This window comes from Tinamus guttatus, unplaced genomic scaffold (assembly GCF_059628265.1).
Source record: "Tinamus guttatus ecotype Peru unplaced genomic scaffold, ASM5962826v1 Tinamus_guttatus_pri_ptg000732l, whole genome shotgun sequence".
Taxonomy (NCBI): Eukaryota; Metazoa; Chordata; class Aves; order Tinamiformes; family Tinamidae; genus Tinamus; species Tinamus guttatus.
The window spans coordinates 323,527-346,632 of NW_028289266.1; the positions used below are offsets into that span (position 1 = coordinate 323,527).

Below are 23,106 nucleotides of genomic sequence, written 5' to 3' on the forward strand. Positions count from 1 at the left end.
TATGAGGCTGAGAGCTGGGTCTGTGTAACCTAATGAAGAGAAGGCTGAGAGGAGATCTAATTAATGTGTACAAATACCTTACAGGAGGGTGTCAGGATGATGGGGCCAGATTCTTCTCAGTGATGGCCAGTGATAGGACAAGAGGCAACGGGCACAAACTGAAGCACAGGAAGGTGCTCATACTTTAAAAGGTGTGTTTTAATCCAAATAGGTTTATTATCTTCAGTTCAGCTGCAGTTTTGATCAGGACACATTTCACTTCTTTATTTCTCAACCTGTAAATCATGGGGTTTAACATGGGAATTATGGCTATGTATATGACAGCCAGAATTTTCTTAACGTCTTGTGAAAATCTCGATCTGGGCTGCAAGTAAATCAAAGCCCCACTCCCATCATAAAGTGTTACAACAATAAGGGGTGTGAATCATAGAATCATAGAATGCTTAAGTTTGGAAGGGACCTCTAGAGATCATCTAGTCCAGCCCCCCTGCACACGCAGGGTCACCTAGAGCACGTGGCACAGGACTGAGACCAAGTGGGTTTTGGAGATCTCCAGAGAAGGAGACTCCACAACCTCTCTGGGCAGCCTGTTCCAGTGCTCTGTCACCCTTACTGTTAAAAATTTTTTGAAGAAGAAGTGGAGAAGGTCTTTTGTCTGCCTTCTGCAGAGGAAATCTTGAGGATTTTGGAGATGATGCAGATACAGGATAAAAGGATAAAACAAAGTGGCGTGGGGGTGACAAGGACCATTCCTGTTTACTGTCTGCATTTCATAGGAAGAGGTGTCAATGCAGGAAAGTGTAATGAATGGGGCAGTATCACAGGAGAAATACTGAATATTGTTGGGTCCATGAATTTGCAGTGGGAACACCCCAACTGCCTGCAGCACAGACACCGCATTACCACCCAAGCATGACAGCAGGACTAGAGAAAGGCCAAGTCTTCTGTTCATAACAACTGCATACCTCAGTGGGTTGCGTATGGCCCTGTAGCGCTCGTAGACCACGGCTCCCAAAAGGTAACATTCAGTGGTGACTAAGAACATTACAAAATAGAGCTGTGTGGCACAGCCCATGTAAGAAATACCCTTCTCCTTTAGCAGAAAGCTTATCAGCATCATGGGAGCAACAGCCTGTGCTGTGGTAATACCCAGGAAGGACAGGAGCCAGAGGAAAAAGTACATGGGCACACAAAGGGTGGAGTGCACTGTGACAACGAAAATAAGAAGGTTCTCCATGACAGTGATGATGCAAGGCAAGCAGAATGTAAGAAACAGCAAGTTCTGCAACTCAGGGTTTTTTGACAGTCTTCAGGTCCAATCAGACCTCACTCTTTAGTAAAATGCTGTAGGATATTCCCTTTGAACTCTGCTGAAGGCCTCATTTCTCACGCATCAAACAACTTCTAATGCCTTTCAGCTCGGTCCCAGAGCTGGATCTTCTCTCCAGAGCTAAGGAGTTTAAAGAAAGAAAATAAATAAATAAATAAGTTTTAAGTACTTCAGTTTTAAGTGCAAGGCAGAGAAATACTGGAACCCAACACAAGGCACTCAAGCAGAAACACCATCCACATTTACAGGTACTTACCAGAGGAACCTCTTTTCATTCTTCCTCTGCTGATTCAGCTCAACTCTCTTTTGCCACATTTCCCTCCGGGTCTTGTACGTTTCTAAGACTTGCAGAGTGTGCCTGGATCGCGGGGAAAGCTGGCTACAGGAGCACAGAGAGAACTTACTGGTTACATGCTGCTTGTGAGCCATCCCCCAGCTGCTGTGCTCATGGTGCCGTTTGTGCTCACATACATTTTAGCTCAGAAGAAATTTTAGGCATTTTCTCTGGGTTTCAGATTGGCACTCGAAGGGAAAGTCTAACCACAGCCATTCCCAAATCATGAGAAATCAGAGAATTGTGTATCCCAAACTATGACCGAGAGGCTTGGAATCCTGACCACACAGTTGGGTGACTATCACTAAAACAACCTAGAATTTTGAGGCATCTAGCACACACTTACTCACTATGTAGACTCCGCAGCCTTTCCATCTTTTTGTTCTTCTCTTCTGTTATAGGTGGAAAATGGAGACTCTTCCCATTTTTGTGAACTGCAGGAACCTTTGCCTGGGTTATGGAAGTCACCTGCAGTGACATTAAAGGAAGATTTGGACCTGGTTCTCACCTCAAGCGGAGGCTCCAAACATTCAGCAGTAGACAAACGCAGGACCTGTGCAGTCCTCCAACCCACTCGATCTGATCTCATTTCAGACCCCTCCAGTGCTACCACCTGCCTGAGACAGGCACAATATGGTCGTAGAAGGAAACAAGGAGAATCACCACATCACATCCATTAAGCTCATGCCACAGCACAGATGGGGTTCACTTCAGTTTCCCACTGTCCCTGTTTATGTCCTTGTGACATCGTCATCATATCATAGACAAGGGGAGGTGGTATGAAGAGCACGTGCTATGAAATGATACCCTTCAGAAGTATTTGACAGGTTACACTAGATGATGCTAAATGACCCTTTTGGCTCTTGATTTTTTCAGTTATCACAGCGTCCACTTACTGTTTCTTCAAAAACTGATAGTCAATGGAAGTCTTTATTGGCCAAGAGAGCCTGCTTCTGATTTTAATTTGCCTGTCACATGCTTTTGGGCTATAGTTCCAGCATTTTGACAAAGATGTTGCAGGCCTGAGAATTGTGTATGTATTTATTTTAAAGATCTTGTCAGTTCTGTGCTCTGTTCTGGGGAGGGATATATATATGTGTGTGTGCTTATATGCACATACACGCACATATAGAGAGATATATGTAAGTACCTATATAAGCATATATATAACAAAATACATAAGCAACAGCAGATGTGTGTGTGTATTTATTATTTATTGACAGATTGTCTCTCGTAGCAGTGAGCGGGCATGTATGAAAGACAACCGTGACAAACTTTGCTTGCTTGGGGCAAGGGTGCTAGTGAGACTTGAAGATTTTCACATCTTGTCTCCCCTGAGGTCTAAGAGATACAAGGGTTTCAGTGCTAAAAAATGCTTCCAGTACCTGCAGGCTCAGAATCTCTTCTCTTTCTATCCCCACTTGGTGCACTGCCCAGTTTGCCCTTTCTTGACTTTGCTTCTCTTCAGCAGACCATAAGGAGAGATACCTGTGGTCCTCGTGAACAGATGGGAGACCTGTTCCCTGGAGGACAACAGAAATGCAACAGCATGCAGCATTAGTCTCACCTCTTTGAGTTGGTTCTGCATGAAGGGAGAAGGATTTTTTAGTTCTGTCTTCTGAACCTTTTTGTCATTGGGGCTAAATGAAAGGCTTGTAGTGCCTTGACTAATAATCAAAGTGAACACCTATCTAAGAAAGAAACTCCCTGATTGCTATGCCATAAAAGCCTAAGAGTTAACATTTCTAGCATAATCCATGCAGAGAAAAAGTATTTATAGGAGTTTCATGAGAAGTAGAAATGGAAACTATACTGTTTATTTTAAACTTGCATCTTGTTTGCATCTTTTAAACTAAGAACTTAAAGTACTAGTTCAATATTAAGCTCACCTAAAGAGATACTTAAAATTATCCATTTGACTATGCCTTTCCTGTACTTAAATATGATAAAATAATGACATCAATCCGTATCATGTACCTGTCTTGCTCCTTCCTGGCCTTTGCAAACTGACAAAGCAGTTTTGTTTCTGGCTTCAGAAGGTGGTTCCTGCTTGATTCCATCTGGGGACCTGCCCAGATATGGGAGCAGCTGGCTGAAAGTAAACACCAGGTTGAGCTTATATGAGCACAGGAGTTTGTTTTCTATCCTATGCTCAACAGCTCTACCTTCTCTTGGAGCATAAGCATAAAGCAGTTGAAAAGACTAGCTGGGTCTACCCTAATTTTATTCAAATACAGGGAGATGACGGGGGGTTGGGTGGGAGAAGGGAACTGGGAGAGCAAGATAAATAGAGTGAGAGAAAGAAGTGATAGAGAGAGGGAAGTCCGACCTATAATATTTACGAGTGCTGCAACATTCCCAAAGCAAAGCTCAGTATCACTTACATTATACCAGGCTCACTGAAATCTCAAGGAACTGAATAAAAGACTGTTGATCGTGCAACAAATATTTGCACCACAATAAGTCACTAGGCTTGTTTCTGCAACTTTTTTTTTTTTCCCACTGGAAGGGAAATATCTTTTGTCATTCTGAACAGGAGGGGTATCCAAGGGAAACATGCCAGTCCTGGCTTGACCAGAACACAACATCAGCCCTCATCCATTTGTCCTAAGTTTCACCTGCCAGAAGGCTCTGATATGACATTCCTGTCATGCTTCTCTTCTGTGTTTGCCACTTCATTTTTTTGGAGAGACTCTATAGATGCCTCTGAAGATTCTTCTCTACGTGGTAGGTCAAGCTGAAAGCTGGGAAGAAGAAAAGACCACTTTGAAGAAAGGACACTGCATTCTTTTGCAACTTGCACTAATCATCTGGTCAGAGTTGTAGTTCAAAGGTCCTGTGCAGGCCATCCTTCTGGGACTGTGCTAGGAACTTGAGGTCAGTGAAGAAATGGCTGGAATCAGAAGAGCCCTGAAAGATCATTCTAACCCAAAAATCTCTCACTTCTTACTCACAACACTCCTGGAGACTGACTATTATTTGCTATATTTTTGATTTAATACAATCTTAACCATAAGAAAAAAAAAAAGAAAGAAAACTGAAACCTAATGGAAATGTCTGAATTTGTCTGTGAGAGAAATTTAAGCTGATAAAATGTAAAGCACAGACATTACTGTTTTTCAGAATATTTTTCTGTAATATATCAATTATTCACATCCCCAAACCAGTAAGAGCAAGCATTAACTGGGAAGTGTTATTCAAAATGGTTGTTTTTGAGGAAATTCAGGAATAGACAAGCCATGGCAAAGCACTAAGCAAAGCTGAGAAATGGCAGGCTTTGTTAGCTGAGAGCTACAATAGCAAAGCTACTAACCTGGGAAACAGGATGGCACCATGAGGAGGCATCTCTAAGCCTTCAGTTTCCGAGCTCAGAATGGCATAATCATTCCCCTTTGGTGCCTGAATAAGTGCATAGATCCATGAGAGAATTTCAAGGAAATTATCTTGTTCAGAAAGGCAGCAAACCTTTCCACTGCGCAAAAAAAGGAGCTTACAGAAACCCCACCTAGATGTACTTTCATTAACATTTCATTGTCAGTCAGCAGAAGCTGCACAACAAAGTGCAACAAGTGTTAGGTAATAGCACTGAGGTGTTTGTGAAGAAAAGCATCAGTAGACTCAGGAGTCTATTTGTCACTAGCAGAAAAGTCAGTGGAGGCAAACACAGGGGAAGGTGTTTAATTACCCTTATGTTTTGGCTGCTGGGCTTTGTTTCCTGTTTTTTTGTTTGTTTGTTTTGTGTTTGTTTTGTTTCATTTTTTTCATGAGTCTTAAACAGAAATGATATGAATTCTAAATTTTTCCATTTTGCTAATAAAACTGGACACTAGGCAAGAATCCTACAAAGAATTCTACATTGTTGTAGACCAGGTCTAGCCCTAATGGCTGGACAAATTGCAAAAAGTCAATGGAAAGCAGTTCCTCAGTCTGGTGATAGGATTTAGAAAAACAAACAAACAAAGAAAACAACAACAAAAGAAACTCTTTTCATAACACTAGAAGAAGGAGCAACTTACAGCTAGAATAGTTTTGACAAGTTTTCCGCTGTTATCCATAGCATGGAGAAAGTCAAGGTAATATCTCATTTTCACAACCGTATCTCGTACGGACAGAATTCCAATGCCGTTGAAAACAAAATCAACATCTTTTCTGTGTGCTAGGGCCCAAGAAAATGACTTTGCTGTGTCATCTATACAGCCCTGCACAACATCTCGTGGAAGGTCGGTACTCCATGCTATCTCTGAATAGTTCAGAGGAACAATTTCAGTATCATCTAGAAAGAGGAAAAAAACCCACCACCAACACCACGAACAACACCTACAACAGAATTAAGTAACTTAGACAGTAGTTCACCAGATTTGAAGAATGCACCAGGAACTCCTAGACTCTTTGGCAATGCATTGCAACAGAGCTACAGAGAATTTTTTGTTACTGGTACATCTCAGAAAGGCAGCTGATACAGTTCAGCTGTGAGGAGCATCCCAAGAACAGAGGGCGTAGGTAGACAGTTTACATCCACCCTCTGCCCACGGTCCTGGGCTGAATTTAAGCACAGCCCTGGGCTTTTGCTCCCTCCCAGAGCCATATCACAGGAGTACTGCTCTCTAGCTATGCCTGTGCCCAGCAATGGGCCCTATTGATCTAGACCCTGACCTGTAAGCTGACTTCCTGGCTTGACTGTGGACCCATCTCATCACTAGAGAACTGCCTAGTGATCACCAGACTATGTGTGACCCTAGTCCACCATACGTGACCTGCAGGTTGGATTCACAGCCCTGACCTTGGACTTGCTTCATCATGATGAACTTGTCTCATGATCTGGACTTTTGGTTAAACCTGGATACCACCTCTAGGTCTGCCCTGCTCCTCTTGCTCAAGGTATTGCAGGGCTGGGCCTTGGTTGGTGATAACCCTACTGTGCCAGCTGCATTATCATGCTCGGCTCTCCATCCCTTTAGGGAGCATTCTCAATGCTTTGTTGTGGTGCCAAGTCCTGCCCCTAGGGAATGCCAGAGTGATGCTCACATCACTGTAAAGATGGAGTCATTGTAAAGAAAAGAATCTTTCAGACCATCAACTCAGCTCTTGGTACTCTTTGGCATCTGCAGTGTTGTACTAAACTGCAACAATGGCAGCATTTATTAAATAATTATAGGGAACATGGCCAGTTGATTGGCCTTTGGTAAGACCCTCTCTTCCATCTGTTTCCAGATGATTTTCAGCTGACTTTTAACTAGGAGGAACCTTTATAGAGCAGCACAAAATCTGGTGTTTGCCTTTACAATGTCAAGCATAATATAAATATGGAACATTAATTCCACGAATGATTTATGAGACTAAAAGCGGTCAAGACGTTTCCCTCAGACAGCAGTCCCTATACCCCCGAACAAGTGGAGATGGTACAGAATTAATATTTTAAAAGGGGTCAAAGTGAGTCTAACTTTTTACCTTAACACTACAAGATGTTCCACCAGGAGTTTTTCCTGCATATTGCCACTTAGCGATCTATTTGAGTAAGTTCTCAGAAACTTTTGAAGGAGTGCTACAGTTGTACCAGTCTCAGTTCTAAACAGATATTAGCATACAACCCAAAGATGCCACAAAGGAAAGGCAAGGTTCCAATCTATCTTCCTACCAGGGATGTTTTCGGGGAGCTCATGAAGAACATACTTGAGAAAGTATTTGTTTTTGAAAAGCCTAGGAAACTGAAACTCAGGTTTCTCCACAGTAATTTCCTTATTACGTCGAGTACATATTCTTTTCTTAGCTATGTAAAAAGTCCCAAGACCATGTATTCTGACAGCCTGAAAACAGAAGAGAATAAAAACAGGAACAATCCTAAGCATTTCAGATTGGAAAATCTGACCAATACCTTGCCAGAGCATGACGATGGTGCTCTGTGCCTGGCCTGCTCCCAGTGCACACAACGGGCACTTGGGAAAGCTTTCAAGAATACCTCCTTACTCAAACAGATATCCTTCTCCCTCTCTTAGTCTGAGGACCTTTTGATGCAATAAAAGCTAAACAGATAAGATCCAAGGAATTTTCAACAATTGGATAAACCCTTAATACTGCACCACAATCTCATTTGGTCTTTCCATTATAGCACTGGCGAATGGAGAAGCCTAGAAAGTGTCTTCCTTCTCCTAGAGATGGGAATTATTTGCTACGTCAGGTGACAGAAGCGAGTATCTGCTACTTTTATCAGGTGCTATGCCCCTTTGTGATGCTTTTTTTTTTTTTTTTTTTTTTTTTTTTTTTTTTTTTTGCTTTCAAAGAATGGGAAGATGAATTGCAATCAATGGCATGAGTGTTAGGTGTATGCAAATTCTCAGGGTACCCTTGGGGGAACAGGATGAAAGCTCCACCTTCTTCTGTGCCAGCTGTTGTTGAATGTAGTCAGACACTTTATCCCAAATGTCAACAATCTCTGGAAAACAAGTAAAAGACATGACATGCTCCATCTGAGCAAGCTCACAATCATTCACCATACTTCCAACCAAGACTTTGACCAAACATTTTGCAATTAATAATACCATAAACGACCAGGACTTCAGAATACCAACTTCAGATTATCATTCTTCTGCGTCTAAGACAAGCTGACAACCAAATTGGACTATGTGTACAAGTTTACAATTTATTCTGCCATATCTGGAGGAACAAAACAGAGAGAAGTCATTCCTGAAGGAGTGACTTGGTTCTTGGACAAGTGGACAATCTGAGATGATGAGAAGTCAAATAATTTGAGATGTTCATATTTCAGGCAATACGCCTAGAACCAGCAGAAGCTGCACGAAACTGTCTTTTTGAAACAGGACTCCTTTCCTTTTAGTTGCTTATATTCAAGCGTGAGCCACTGCCTGGGGGAAAATGTTAGAGGATTTCTCCTGCAGCACTTTGTGAGCTGGGAAGGCTCAGCATATCACAGATCTCTTCTGTTTGTGGGCTATCTCCTCCAGTATTTAATCTGTGCATCGATTTAGATTTAACACTTCCACCTGAGCAGCTTCAGCACTTTCACCTAGCAATAAACTCAAAGTGGCTAGTCCCCACTTCAAAGCAGACAGGGAGCCAGGGACTTCTACCTGGTGGTACAACAGGAATGCAGAAACAGAGTCAGGAAGAGAATCCAAGAGTCCTGCCGGCCAAATTCATACTGAAGCTAAGGGGTGGTTAGCCAAGTCTCTCTTTCCAGCCACCAGTTCTGTACAGGGCTCTACTATGGCCTGGCCTAAAGCCTACTACTGCTGTGGACTTTCCACACTTGTTTTTTGACTTGATATTCTGTATGGGAACATGCAAAAAAGGACTCGCAATGGTCTTACCATCCCTTTCCAAACACATCAGTGATGTAGGTAAGGCAGGGTGAGGGTTTGTGACTATTTTCTGTTTGTTTCTTTCAAAACTCTCTTCCTCCATTCTCTTCTCCTGCTTTACTTCACCCTACAGTCTTTCAACAGTCTTCCACTGCCTGCCTTCCCCTTCTCCTTTTCATTGCAAAGCAGTTCCTGAAGAGCAGTCCATCACAAGAGCAGTCACTAAAGACTGGGCTCTGCAGGCAACTCAGTGGGACCGCAGGGAGAGGGGAGCTGTCGCTGTGATGCTGGATGATGCACTGTGACCTCAGACCATATTGTAGAAAGGTTCCTCCTACCCTGAGAACCGGCCAGGTTTTGAAAAGCTCATCCCCACTAGCTGCTTTCAGCCTGCTCCCATTCTCCCCATGTTCACCTCCAGCGTTCACCTTTCCTCCTACTCTCATTTTCCACTCCCCATAGGGAACCACAAGATGGTTGCTCCAGCTGAAGGCTTATTCGGTTCCCTCGGAGTGTGCTGACCTCTTTGACTACTCCAAGAGTAGGAGAGCAAGTGTGCTTCAACTGCAAAGACTGAGGGGACTGTCTCTTCCCTGGAGGAATGGAAAGAAATCAGTGAATGAATAAATAAGAGAGAAGTGAGATCCAGGCTCTGGAAGGCGAGTGCTGAATCTACTAAATGTTTCATTAGGTCACAGGCATGGATATAACATAGCCTGGTGAAAGATGAGAGGCATTTCCTCTATTGCCCTGAGAAACTTTTACTACCATTCTCCACAGTTAATAACATAGAATTTAAGGCAATTCAAACAATATGAATATCCAAAATAGGATGCTGGAAGATTTACTTCTAACCCCTCTGTGCTAAAACATCTCTGGATGGACTAGAGAACCCTATGTTTGTGTGTGTGTGTGTGTGTGAGCCGGATGAATGAAGAGGGAGGAATATTTTGAAAAACAGTTTCTATCTTAAGTATATTCAATTATATTGGGACCATTTATGCATCTACTCTTTCCAACTGTCAATTCTGTAATGCAAACTGCCTAGATGATTCTCTGGAACAGCCAGATTTTCAAGCCAAGATGTTAGCCAACACACTGAAACATATGAATGGTACCTAACAGTTGCTCTAGGCTAGGCATAAATTGGCAAAGAGTTAAAGGTTGAGGGACAATCCAGATAGTCCAGATCCTAAATCTCTTAAAGCCCATGGTTGTCCTTTGCTGTGAAAAATTAGGGGGAAAAAAAAAAGTATCCCATTATCTTTTTCTTTTAAGAAAAGTGTACATTGAAGTTAACTTTTCCCTCTTTTCTGCACTGCAGTCCAGCTCCAGTAGGATCCTGGAGATCCATGTCCCCGTCTCCCACTATTGAACTGAGGGTTCAATTCTCTTAACTTGAAAACACTGAGAACTTCCTCTTCCTTGTTTTCCATGTGCTATTATAAATAAGGTCATCGTTATCCCTTGGTCCACTTCTGATTTCTAATTCAGGTGCCAGGACGAGCTGGGAGTTGACCTTCTGCACAGCAGCCCTGCAGAAAAGGACCCGGGTGTCCTGCTGGACATGTTGAAGATGAGCTAGCAGTGTGCCCTTATGGCCAATAAGCGCATGCAGGCAGGATGAAGTCCTGCTCCCGGCCCAGCTAGGGAGCTCTCTGCACTGTCAAAACGTCAGTGATGAATCAGCTGAAGCTATGGTGTCTACCAGCCCAAAGGCAGCACCACAAAAACTGTGGGGACGCAGACTGAGCTGCCTCACATATCTGCAGTGGTCCATGATGCAGGGAGTGTCTGAGCCTCTCAGTGTTATTGGGGGGGTAGCAGAGACAATACCTGTGTTATATGTGAACAAGTGGATGAACTGCTTAGCCTGCTGGCAGAACTGAAGGAGCAGGTAGAAAGGCTAAGGAGCATCAGAGAGTGTGAAAGAGAGAGATTGGTGGAGGCACCCTCTTCAATCATCTCAAGAAGTGCACCAGGGAAACAGTCCAAAAGCACCTGAGGATTCCCTGCCCTCTTGTTGTAGGACAGAATTAAGAGACAAGGAAGAATGGAAACAGGTCTCTGCTTGAGGTGGTAGGAGAATCCCCTCCTGGCTCACTTCACGTTCCTGGGTGGCCTTAGGCAATAGGTATGAAGCCCTGGAACTCAAGGGACAGGTAAACAACAGACCAAGGTCCATCTAGAGAGTTGTCTAGGGCAAAGTAGTCAATCCCCTGCCTCAAGACTGCCTCTACTAAGAAGAAATGGAGGGTAATTCTTGTGGGCAGCTCCCTCCTGAGGGGAAGAGAGGGTCCAATATGCTGACTGGACCCATCCTGCAGAGAGGTCTGTTGCCTCTCTGAGGCCCAGGAAAGGGAAATCGCAAAAAGGCTCACAGGTGTTGTATAACCTCTTAGAATTACCTGCTATTGTTCTTGCAGGTTAGTGGTGATTGAGTTGCCAAAAGAAACCTGAAATCCCTCAAAAGGGGCTTCAGGGCATTGGTGAGATTGGTTGAGGGTGTGGGAGTGCACATGGTGTTCTCCCCTAACCCTGCCATGTCAGGGAAGGAAGCTGAGAGGAACAGGAAAAGCCACCCGCACAACAGATGGCCAAGAAGCTGGTGTCATCAGTTGACACCAGACAAACCGTGTTTTTTTTTTTTTTTTTTCGACCGTGGGGCAGTCTTTACATCACTGAGTCTCCTGGTGACAGAGAGGTCCACTGGTCTTGCAGGGGGAAAAGAATCCTTGCCTAGGAGTTGACAGGGCTCATTGAGGGGGATTTAAACTAGGTTTGAAGGGGGAGAGCGTTTCCAATTTTTGGTGAGGTCGATAGCGGCAACAGCAAAACTGCTTCTAGCAGACAGACTTTGGACTATTTAGGACATTGGCTCGGAGAGTCCCTTGGGAGACAGTCCTGAACAGCCAAGGGGTTCAGGAAGGCTCAACTTTTCTCAAGAAGGAAATTGTAGAGGTGCAGGAGCAGGCCATCCCTGTGTGCCAAAAGATGAGCTGGAGGGGAAGAAGACTAGCCTGGCTGAATAGAAAACTATTGCTTAGACTCAAGGTAAAAAAGAGAGTTTACCACATTTGGAAGAAGGGGCAAGTAACTGGGAAAGGGTACAAGAATGTCGCCAGTGTACGCTGGGCAGAAATTAGAAAGGCAAAAGGTGAAAGAACTGTATCAGCTACCTTTCTGCGATGTACCAGTAACAAAAAATTCTCTGTAGCAATGTATTGCCAAAGATTCTAGGAGCTCCTGGTGCATTCTTCAAATCTGATGAACTACTGTCTATGTTATTTAATTCTGTTGTAGGTGTTCTTCCTTTTTGTTGTTGTAGTTGTTGTTTTTTTTCCCCCCTCTTTCTAGATGATACCGAAATTGTTCCTCTGAACTATTCACGGATAGCATGCAGTACCGACCTTCCATGAGATGTTGTGCAGGGCTGTATAGATGTCACAACAAAGTCATCTTCTTGGGCCCTAGAACACAGAAAAGATGTTGATTTTGTTTTCAATGGCATTGGGATTCTATCTGTACGAGATAGAAAGTCCTTAAGTCCAACTGGCTCTATAATGTCTCTCAAAAGTGAGAGACCCAGGAATACCAAGAGTAGCATGACTGAAGTCTTATGCACCATTTTTTCAAAGGTGAGTACACACAACATTGAAAGAGAGCCGTTCATGACTGCAATGGCATAAACACTTTAGTAAAAAAAAGACAAGAAGTAAGCAGCAGGCCTTAAAGAAAATATGACTTCGCCTCCCTCATTATTTTTTTTGTCCACATATTTCTAAATTTAAGAAACGCTGTTATTTGCTATTTATCCCTTTCCATTTTTCTATTGCTTTTTTTCAGTCATGTTTTTGTTTTATTTCGATGATAATGGTTCTGAGCTTCCTTTTGGATGTAAATTGCATATGTATTTTAAATGAATAGTTCCGTACCAACAGCTGGTTTGACATTTCCAAAAACAACCTAATTCAGCCTTCATCAGCTGAATTCGTTGTTCACATCTGAAACTTTCTGTTAGAATTTCTCATGCTCCTATCCTGGAAATGTTAAAAATGTTGTTAATTTTGCAGGAAAACATTCATCCCAAGTAAATGCTCTTAAACATAGTCGTATCTCATGAACTGTTTAATTCCTGAACTAGTCAATCAAGATGATAGCCAATTGCCTTTTCCATTTGCTAAATATCTCATAAGTCAATGATCTAGCTGGATATTTTCCTTCTATACAAACATTCAATTTCTCTTAATCTCATTCTGTTTATTCTGTTGTTTAGGCAATTTTCAGTCTAATTATCCCAGGAAATTGCTATCACCTATTCATCTCTCCATTGATCCAGCTATTTTCAAGGTGCATTTTCCCAGGAAACTGGACTTGCCTAGGACAAGAATGTTCAAGACATGACATTATATTTTGTTATAATGAATGTGTTCTCCTTTCAGTAAAACAGGCCTTGAGGGTTTTTGTTTTGTTTTATTTTTTGTAATTACAATGAAAATTCCTCCTGTTTCTGTGCATAGGTAGTACAATGTATGTACAAAATCAGTCGTAATTGGATCAGGTGCAAAATAACTGGGATCCTTTTGTGCATGCAATGGCAAAAGACTAGAATGTAAAGAACTATCTCATTCTCTATACGTGGATCGAAGGGTGTCTCTGTCCACTCATTGCTTGACCATAAAGTTGCTCTTCTTATCTTTTAATCCCAACAGAACATAAGCCAAACTAACTTCCTTTCAAAATATATTTATTACAATTCTTCCTGTAGTACATAATTAAAACAGTGACACACAAAAATTACATTTTACATGTTAATTGAAACATATCTAAAAGCTCTCTAGTTCACCACATAACAGCTAGCTCTACAGGGAGAGACAACACCAAACACAGAGCTCATTGTGGCTTCCAGTACTTTAATGAGTCTCCTGAGGAATCTGGTGTTGTGTCCCTGTTACTTTGCAATCTGGCAAGTTGCCCGAAGAAATGATTAGCAGAAGCAGAAAGAAAATTTACTCCAAGTTTTAATGGATCCCAGAGTGAGATGCAAGACTGGAAGCTAAGTCAGACAATATATACCCATTGGAGCTCATTAGTTCAGAAGCTCATGGGTTTTGAATATAGACAGAGAATAGAAAGTTCTCCTCCAGCAAGCCTCCTCTCAATATGTTCTGTCAAAAACAAAAAGTCAAACACTAATCCCCAGGTGCTAGGAAAGATGATCACTTCAGACATCCCCACATGTGGAATGTGGAAAGGAAATGCCACAGATTTTCATTTCCAAACCTAGGCCCTCATGAGACTGGTAGAGGCACCTAGCTGCTCTCTAGACCTCAGTGATAATGATCAGCCAAGATACTGTAACTGAAACACGCTTCCTGACATGCTCATCAACCCCAGCTCTGTTCACAGATTCCTCCTGTACACTCTGATCCAGGTCATTCCTGAATTCAAACACATAAAATGATGCATCTCAACTCCATTGAGTTACATTAGCCTTTGAATACCTCCAGTTCTGCTCACTGCAATGAGAACCTTGGGCTTAATGATTTTTCTTGACATCTATATAGCCCAGTACTTCTTGCCAAAGCTCTGATAATGTCTCTCCCAGTTCTCACTTGCTGGTTATGAGTAAGAAAACCCAACATCCCACCTACAGACTAATGTAACAGCATATTCCAAAAAGGAACAACTGATGTTCGTTATCTTCTTGTTACAAAAGTGAAAAAAAATGATCCAACAAATGACTCCTTGGCTGCCACAGTTCTGCTCCCTGTCATTCACTGAGCATACTCACATATGACCACCATTGCTGAATCAGAGCTTATTCACTCTTTTGTGGAGTAAACTCAAGTTTACTCCCAATTCACAGAATTATAATGCAGGCCTGAACATAGTTTGAGATGCCCTGGAGTACCCCACGTGGTATCCAACCATTTCTCCATAGAAGTAGGTACCCCCAAGTCCTATCTCATATTTACCAGCATGTTGGGAATGTCTAGGTACCCCATGGTAACTCAAATCGCATCAGGTATATTTGAGAATATACCTGAAGTATACTACATACTCGCATACAAAGAAGTGAACTTTGTGAACCTGAATTAGACAACACAAAGAAAAGTTTAGTGACTTTCACTCTTTGAATTCTATATTTAAACACCGTTCATTCCATTTTGACTTTGGTAATCACAACTAGATCAGGAGCACTGACATAAGATCTATCTTTTCTGTATATACTATTGCAAAGATGGTATGTCTAAAACAGATATGGTAGCTCTAGCTATAGTATTTATGAGAGATTGTCACCTCCAGAAGACATATTCCATATTTTTGAAACAATGTGTTACCATTACACTGGAGTTGGGAACTCTGTTCTCTACTACACTTCTAGATTTGGGGGACTGGTACTATTCAGCTGTACCTTTAGCCTTTACTGAGGCTATTCCTTTTGATACAACAGGTGCAACCAAAGTTAATTTTTACTTCAGTCCTGAATTCTAAATTCTGTTTCAATCAGAATTCTAAATTCTGATTGTCCACCGTAAGTCATTCACACCTGGACTTCAACAAATCCACAAATTTCCTCTGTATTGTGGTGGGACTCTTGGGGTTGCTTGTTCCAGGGACCATCATCATAGGCAATAGGGACAAAACAGCCTCATTTGACTGCCTTCAGTTATCCATCACTATCCCAGTTAGTCTTACACATTCAGACACCCCTGTTCACATCATATTATAATGGTTGCAGCAACTCCTGCCGTTATTGTACAAAAGTATCACTCTAATGGACTGCAGTACAATCCTCACATGTTTTCAGCTAGTTTTTCATTTGAGTGAGGAGAATATCATTGAGTCCTCTGTGTGAGGTGAGGACAAAAGGCTGTGCAACAAGAATGCAGCAAAACTTTCTGAAGCAGTCCAGCTGCAAGGAGTATGAATACTTCGGCCTGGGGGCCATAAATCATATGCTACATGTCAGCAGGGATGCTACAGCTAGTGTTCCTAGCAAAATGAGCAGCAGGTGATGGCCTCCTTCCTGTCCCAGAACACATAGACCATGAATCTCAGGGAATGAGGTCTTCCAGACTAGGATGCTGGTAGGAGGGGTGGAATACATCTCTATAATGACAGTTCAGTGAACAAAATGAGACTGTCTGCCCTGTAGGTCCCAGATTTTTTGCATTTTTTGAAGTTGGGTGCAACATTTGCCTTTCCCCAGTCATCAAGGATTGCCCAGATTTCCATACCCCATCAAAAATAAATAACTGCAGCCTTGCAAGAATGCCAGTCAGTGCTACCAGTCATCTTATATGCACCCTGTTGAGCCCCATGGACTTGTCTGGGACAAGTTCTCTCAAAGCAGCCCCGACTTGATCCTTATTCACTGCTGATAGTTCTTGCTCATCTTGAAATCTTTCACAGAGACCTGGGAGATCTTGTTTGTGAAGACAAAAAAAAAAAAAAAAAAAAAAAAGGGTATTGAGTACCTCAGTCTTCTCTGTGCCTGGTGTCCCACCACTCCATTTAGCAACAGTCCTACATTTTCTGTTTTTAGCATTTTACTGATGTTTTGGTCACTTTTCTTAGTGCTTCAGTGCTCCAAAAAGCCCTTGCAAATCTCGGCTTGAGGTGAGATTTGGCTTTCCTGAAACAATCCCTGCATACCCAGACATTGTTTCTAAATCTATTTTTTTTTTAACCAGTGCCTGTTTCCACCATCTGTCATCATCTGACAGACCCATTTGTTTTCCTGAGTCTTGCACTTGGGAGACGCTCTTCATAAAGAAGTGCCAGGTTTCCTGAAAAGCACTGTTTCAGCTACATATTACATATTAGAATGTAGATAGCTCTGTCTGTACTGGTTGTCTGGAAAGATGACTAGTGCTCTGAAGGTGCAGTGAGTTTAGGCAAAGCACTCAGAGTACCTGTAACATAAGGACCTAAGGATCTAGATACCCAAAGGTCTCTCAAGCATGTGTACAAGGCTTCCAGCTATTGCCTAAAGCCTTCAGAACACCAACTGGAAAGACAAACTTGAAAGATGCTGGATGACTCCTGTGTTTAGGAACATGTATTGCTCCCCTAAATTTAAGTGAGATTATTTCAGATGCAGTTGCTAAAATATGTCAAATCTCTTCAACATTTTTTGTTTGCTTGTTTTGCTTGTTTGTTTGTTTTTAATATAATTAAAAATAAATTCAATGTGTCATTTTCCTTTTCTTGTCCAGAGGCTGACTGACATCATTTGGTGGCATCCATTCTAACAAACACTGTTAGTTTCCAAAACAGAGATGCACACCCAAGTGGCCTATTAAAAGTGGACTCTGGTACATGCTAAATTCTGAATTGGCCAGACAGTTTTCCTGCCCTAAAACCATGCCCAGAAGCACCATAGAGTATAAGAGTATGGACTTTTGAGTGTCAGTGCCTGGGAATGAACAATTATTACTGTAGCAATAACTTCTGAGCAGAATCGGTTTTTGACCCTGGCCCTAGGCTATGTTATAAAGCCACTGGCTGAGAGAAGTCTATTTGCATAAGTGAAAATGTGGCCTTTTAATTGTAGTGGAAAAAAAAAGACAAGAGGAAAAAGCAAGGAATAAATGGAGTACCAGCAAAATTTATTTGAATCGCTTTGGCCTTCAGATGGCAGCAAAGGATTAGAGATGACGCAGAGAAGCACGTGTCAAGGGACTAGCAAAGGGCTGGAGAAGGATGTGACTTCAGAACAGCCAGACTGAGCAAAATAAAGATGGGAATAACAAAAGATAAAAAATATATAAATAAGGAAAGAGATTGATTCACTTATTTGTCTTATCTTTCCAAATGAGACTAATAGTAATGAACTATCACCTTAATTGATATTGTTTCCAGCATTTCTTCAAGAGATTCTTGGTTGTTTCCAAAGACTAGTGTGGCCAGCTCTTTTGAGATCATCTGGTCTCCCCAGACTCTGCAAACATTTGCTTCAGAATAGATCAGCTAGTTTCAACCTGGCTTTCTTACAGTCAGTATTCTTTTGCAGACCGAAAGAAGTTCTGAGAGAACTATCAACATGTTTTTGTCTCCAGATGAGCTGTTCAACCTCTAAGCTGGGGGGTGATACCTGCACCTCTGGAGAGTCTGGTGACATTTCAATACCAATGGTTATCTCATTTGGCTTGCAGCTACTATTCCAGAAGTGCACGTTTCCTCTAGAGGCACTGTCTTAACCTGCCAGAGCAGAGCAATCTACTTTATCATAAAGGATCACTGAAGTCTGGTATTTCAAAACAGAAATGCTCTTCAAATACATCTGTTTAGGAGGTAGTAACCTCAGAGTAGAGACTAGGAGCAAACAGTTTGGGATTATAAACTCCTGGCCTGCTCCGGCTGGTTTCCAGTGCTGCTGCCTGATTTTCCCAAAGACGGGGAAAAAAAAGACCCACACTCAAACTCAGTTAAGTTACTGAAGGACTAGTATACCCCTCCTTTGCTGGCATATTTTTCTTGCAAATGGAAAAAAAGAAATCTCACAACATGTATAAAGCACAAAGCATCTGAATTCACAAGCTTAAATTCAGTTACACAATTCTGATGCCACAAATGCATAACTATTCAGTCAACTGGAGGAGCTAGTCCAGCTCTCGACTGACTCAGGGAGCTGGAAAATGCCTTCACCACGCTCCTCTTTAATGCGTGCTTGACCTGATTGTTCCTGAGGGAGTAGATGTATGGGTTAAGCATTTGAGTCACTATGCAAAAGAAGAAAGCAAAAACTTTGTCAGAATGCCATCCACCCCGCTGTGCTGGGCAGATATACCTGCAAATGGAGGTACTATAAAATATCATCACCACCATAAGATGAGCTGAGCAAGTGGAAAATGCTTTCTTCCTTCCTGTGGAAGATGGGATATGCAAGATGGTTACAATAATGCAGCCATAAGAAATAACAGTTACTATTAAGGCACTGAGTATGATGATAATTAATATGACCAGCATCAATTCCTCAATGAAACATGTATTCATACAGGACAACTGCAATAAAAAGGGGGTATCACAGTAAAAGTGGTTCATGACACTGGGACCACAAAATGGCAATTGGACAATCATAATGGTGGGAGGAAACATCACAAAGAAACTCACTACCCAGCAAGCCAAAATCAGCTTGAGGCAAAACCTGCTGTTCATAATGGCTAGGGAATGCAAAGGCTGGCAAATGGCAATATATTGATCAAAGGACATTGCTGCCATATGGAAAAATGTGCAGGTGCCCAAGCAGAAGAAAAACAGCATCTGAAGAAAACAACCGGGCAGGGAAATCATCTTTCTCTCTGTCAGAAGGCTTTCGAGAGTATTTGCGATGAACCTAGAGATGAAAGCAATTTCCAGAAGGGCAAAATTCCTGAGGAATTAGTACACTGGAGTCTGAAAGCACTTGCAAACCAGAGTGAGAGTGATGACAGTAATGTTTCCAAGCAGGATCAAGAAGTAGGCAGTCACAAGAAAGATACAGAGGAAAATCTCCAAAGAGTGGCTGTTGGTTATACCTAGGAGGACAAATTGAACTACTCTTGGGTTGTTCATTGAGACTTTATGGCCAGCAAGAAAAAAAAAGCCTATTTTGATAATCAGTGGAAAAGACCATAAAAGCAAAATTCAGTCTGATTCTGATGACATTAAAGGGGTAGGCCGGTAATGAACCCCCGTGAGAGACTGAAGCAGCCACAGGAATCACATACATTCAGTCTTCTTCATGTAAATACAGTCTCAAGCACAGAGTTCTCATTCCAGTTAGAATGCTTCATATGGGTTCTATATTCCATTAGTTGATAAAACAGTATGTGCAGAAAATGCCTAGGACCTTAGCATGAATAAATCTTTGAATGGAATGAAAATATTCGAACTCCACCAAATATAGAAAAGGCAAAATGCACATATGCCTACATTACTAAGTGCACAAAGACGATAGATAAAAGATGGGAGAGAAGAGTGAAGTGAAGGATGGATAGACACTACAGAAAAAAATGCATGCATAATAGCCTTGGCAAGACAGAATTTAAAGGGGGGGGGGAAAATCTGTTTTTCCATTTACCCTCAGCTCTACAGCTCCACAAGATCAACTCTGAGGATGATGCTTATTCTTTCTTGCCCATTGAATATCTCTTGAAGTATTCTTCCATGCAAAAAAACCCAAAAATTTCAGAATAAAAATTTGACCTGTGGACGCCTATCAGTCCTTCTCCACTCTCATTACAAAAAATTATCTCCGTGAGCTGAGTAGAGATTTCCTTCTTGCAGATGATGACCCTTCCCTCTTGTTCTTTAACTGTGTGTTTCTGGGAAGTCTCCCAATCCTCCCAAAAACATCACATCCTAACTTTAAGAAGGGTACCCCAAATATTTACTAATATATCCTCAAAAGTTCAAGATTCTTCAGAAAGGAGTCTATGTCTGATGTTTCTCCTCCATTTAATTTATGGCTTGGCAAATAAATCTCCTTTCTTCACAGCTCCTTTCCATAGTGGTGCTAGCATATTACGTTCTTGTACTTCCTCATTGACTCAAAGCTCCGAGACCAATCAGGCAATGAGATCTGTCTCGACCGTTGACACTTTCTGGGGAAACCCTTCTGAAATCTTCAGGAACAACAAGCAAATATATAACCAAATGAAAGGAAAAGCAGGAGATTGGGAAGGACCTGTGGGGTCCAAAACCCTGCCCAAAGCAGAGCTCCTTTGAAAAAAGCTGGGCCAGGCTGCTCAGGACATCGCCCAAGGAAAGCTTGGATATATCCAAAATTCCACAACCTCCCTGGGCATCTACCAGTGCTTCTCCACTCTCACTGTAAAAAAAATTATTTTTGTGGGCACAGTGGAGATTTCCTTGCTGCAGAACATGCCCCTTCCCTCTTGTTCTTTCACTGTGTGCTTCTGGAAAGTCTAGCTCTTCCTTATAGCATTTCATGCTGGTCACATTTCTCCAGATGCATCTAACAGCTGCAGTGCCAAGCAGCAAGAAATTTTCACTTCTCTGGAGTTGCTGAATACATTCTTGCTAATGAGGCCCAGCATTCAGTGAACCTTCACAGTCGCAAAGACAAACCATTCAGACAGCACAGTCCAGGGCAGAAGTCAGGTGGATTCATACAGGAATTCCTTACGTGATTTCCCTGTCGCCCCCCAACTACAGCAATCTTCCAGCACTAGAAATGTTTATACAAATTACAAGTGTTTATATAGGCACTTATACTCTAGCCCGTGATATGGAAAGACTCTTCTTCCTTTTCCATTATAAAACCATCAGTCTTGTCAACTGCCATACAGCACTCTATATTTCCCTCATTTGGAATGGAAAAGAAAAGAGGGAAAGGAAGGAAGAACTAGAAGAAAGGGAAAGATGGAAAGAGGGGTGAGGAGAGAGCAGAGGAGAGGAGAGGAGAGGAGAGGAGAGGAGAGGAGAGGAGAGGAGGGGAGAGGACAGATGAGATGATACCTTAAGAAGCTCATGAGGTTTGCATGGACTTAATCTGAGGTTTCTGAATTATGCCTAAGGATTCTTTTAGGCTAATGTGTAGGTAGGAAATGAGATGAAATGTTCAGAAGAAAAGTTCTGCATGTACTTGCTTTCCAGGGCACTTTGTGGATACATTCCCCATTTTTAATAAACGTGCTCGGAGCTAAAAAGCCCATTCTTGTCCACATCGTCCCGTCACTTCACTTTCATTCTGCCCTGCAAATTTGTTGCCTGCTTTAATATCCAGTACATATGCCTAACAATGATGAGATGAAAGATTTAAGGATTACAACAGCTTTTGGGGAAAAATAAGCATTCCTTTGAGGAACTAAACTTACTGCCTAATCTTGTGTGCAACTAAGAGCCCTTACTGACAAAGGAGCAAGAACGTCTCCCTAATTATAACTGTGATGGATAATTGCAGTCAGTGGAATAATCAGAAAGCTATTTTAAATTACCTCCTGGTCACAGAAGGAAGAAGAGGAGACAGACAGTTGTTTATTGGTTACAAGCAGAGGACTGCAGTGAGCAGAGGACTCAGGAGAGTTTATATCTGTGGATGTGTTTGCCACCCAAAATGACTGGAGCCTTCAGATCCAGGAAAGAAGATCTGAAGACAGGTGAGAGAGATGGCATCTGTTTTCCCAGGGAGCTGTAAATGCCACATTTATGAACTTCTTTCAGCTCTGCAGCTGAAGTCCTGGAGACAATCATACCAGCCAACTCCTGTGTGCTAGGTGGAATTCAGCTGGCTGAATATCAGGCGGTCTGGCACAGACACCGGATGGGGGTGCCTGAAGTTAGGTGGGATGAATCTGATTGTCCATGACTGGCTAATAGGGGGGAAGGCAACCTCAAGCCCTTGAAGAGTACAGAATCTGAGAAATGCATAAGGTTCAGTTAGAGTGTTTGAAAGAAATTGCAGACTGACTGATTTATTTTCCTTCTTCTCCAAACTCCTTTCCTCTTGCCTTGAAGGAATCAGAGGAAAGTAAGACGGGCCATTAAGCGGATCTTTGAAGGATCTTCTGACATATATTTCACTCTTGTTTTTCAGAATTCAATAACAGAGATGTTGAAGTGGAGCTATGCAGTTTGGCTCCATCTTCTTGATAACCTTTTTAGGCAGTGGCCACAGGATATGTTGTATCAAGCCATAGAAATCCATGTTTCTCTCTATTGTCTAAGAAAACTGTTAAACCACTTAGCTTCTATGGAGACATGCATGTATGTGAATGAAATCCCTCAGAACTGAAGTGAATCGCTCTCTGTATGGGCTTTATATAAAGGTGTCTCTATGCGAGCACAGGGGGAAAGTATGAGTAGAAAAATTCAAGCTGTCACAATACATTACACTAGAAGTGTGACTTTTGAGAAATGTCCTCATGGATGCTGTGCACTCATGTCAGCTGCAACATTTTAGAACGGCTGACCTCTCTGACAAAGTCTAAATATCCTGCGAGGCTCCTGATTGCTAAAGTTAAAAGGAAAACGAAAAATGGACAGAACTCACCAAGCACTTTTTGGCACTGAGATAATTTGTTTTTAAAGGTATAAATAAGAATCGAGAACACTAAAGCATCTTTCTGTTCCTGCTTTGTTTTTCCTATCCAAGGTTTGTGCAGAAAAGGAAA

The 23,106-nt window shown here is 42.0% G+C and overlaps 1 protein-coding gene across 1 annotated transcript; it reads right to left on the reverse strand.

Moving 5' to 3' along the window:
• Nucleotides 1-184: 184 nt before the first annotated feature.
• Nucleotides 185-7,153, reverse strand: LOC148591589 (olfactory receptor 10A7-like). Its single transcript, XM_088537193.1, is given in 4 exon segments — nucleotides 185-416; nucleotides 626-756; nucleotides 758-1,307; nucleotides 7,113-7,153. Coding segments are annotated over 4 exon segments (954 nt in total).
• Between the last annotated feature and the right edge of the window lie 15,953 nt (nucleotides 7,154-23,106).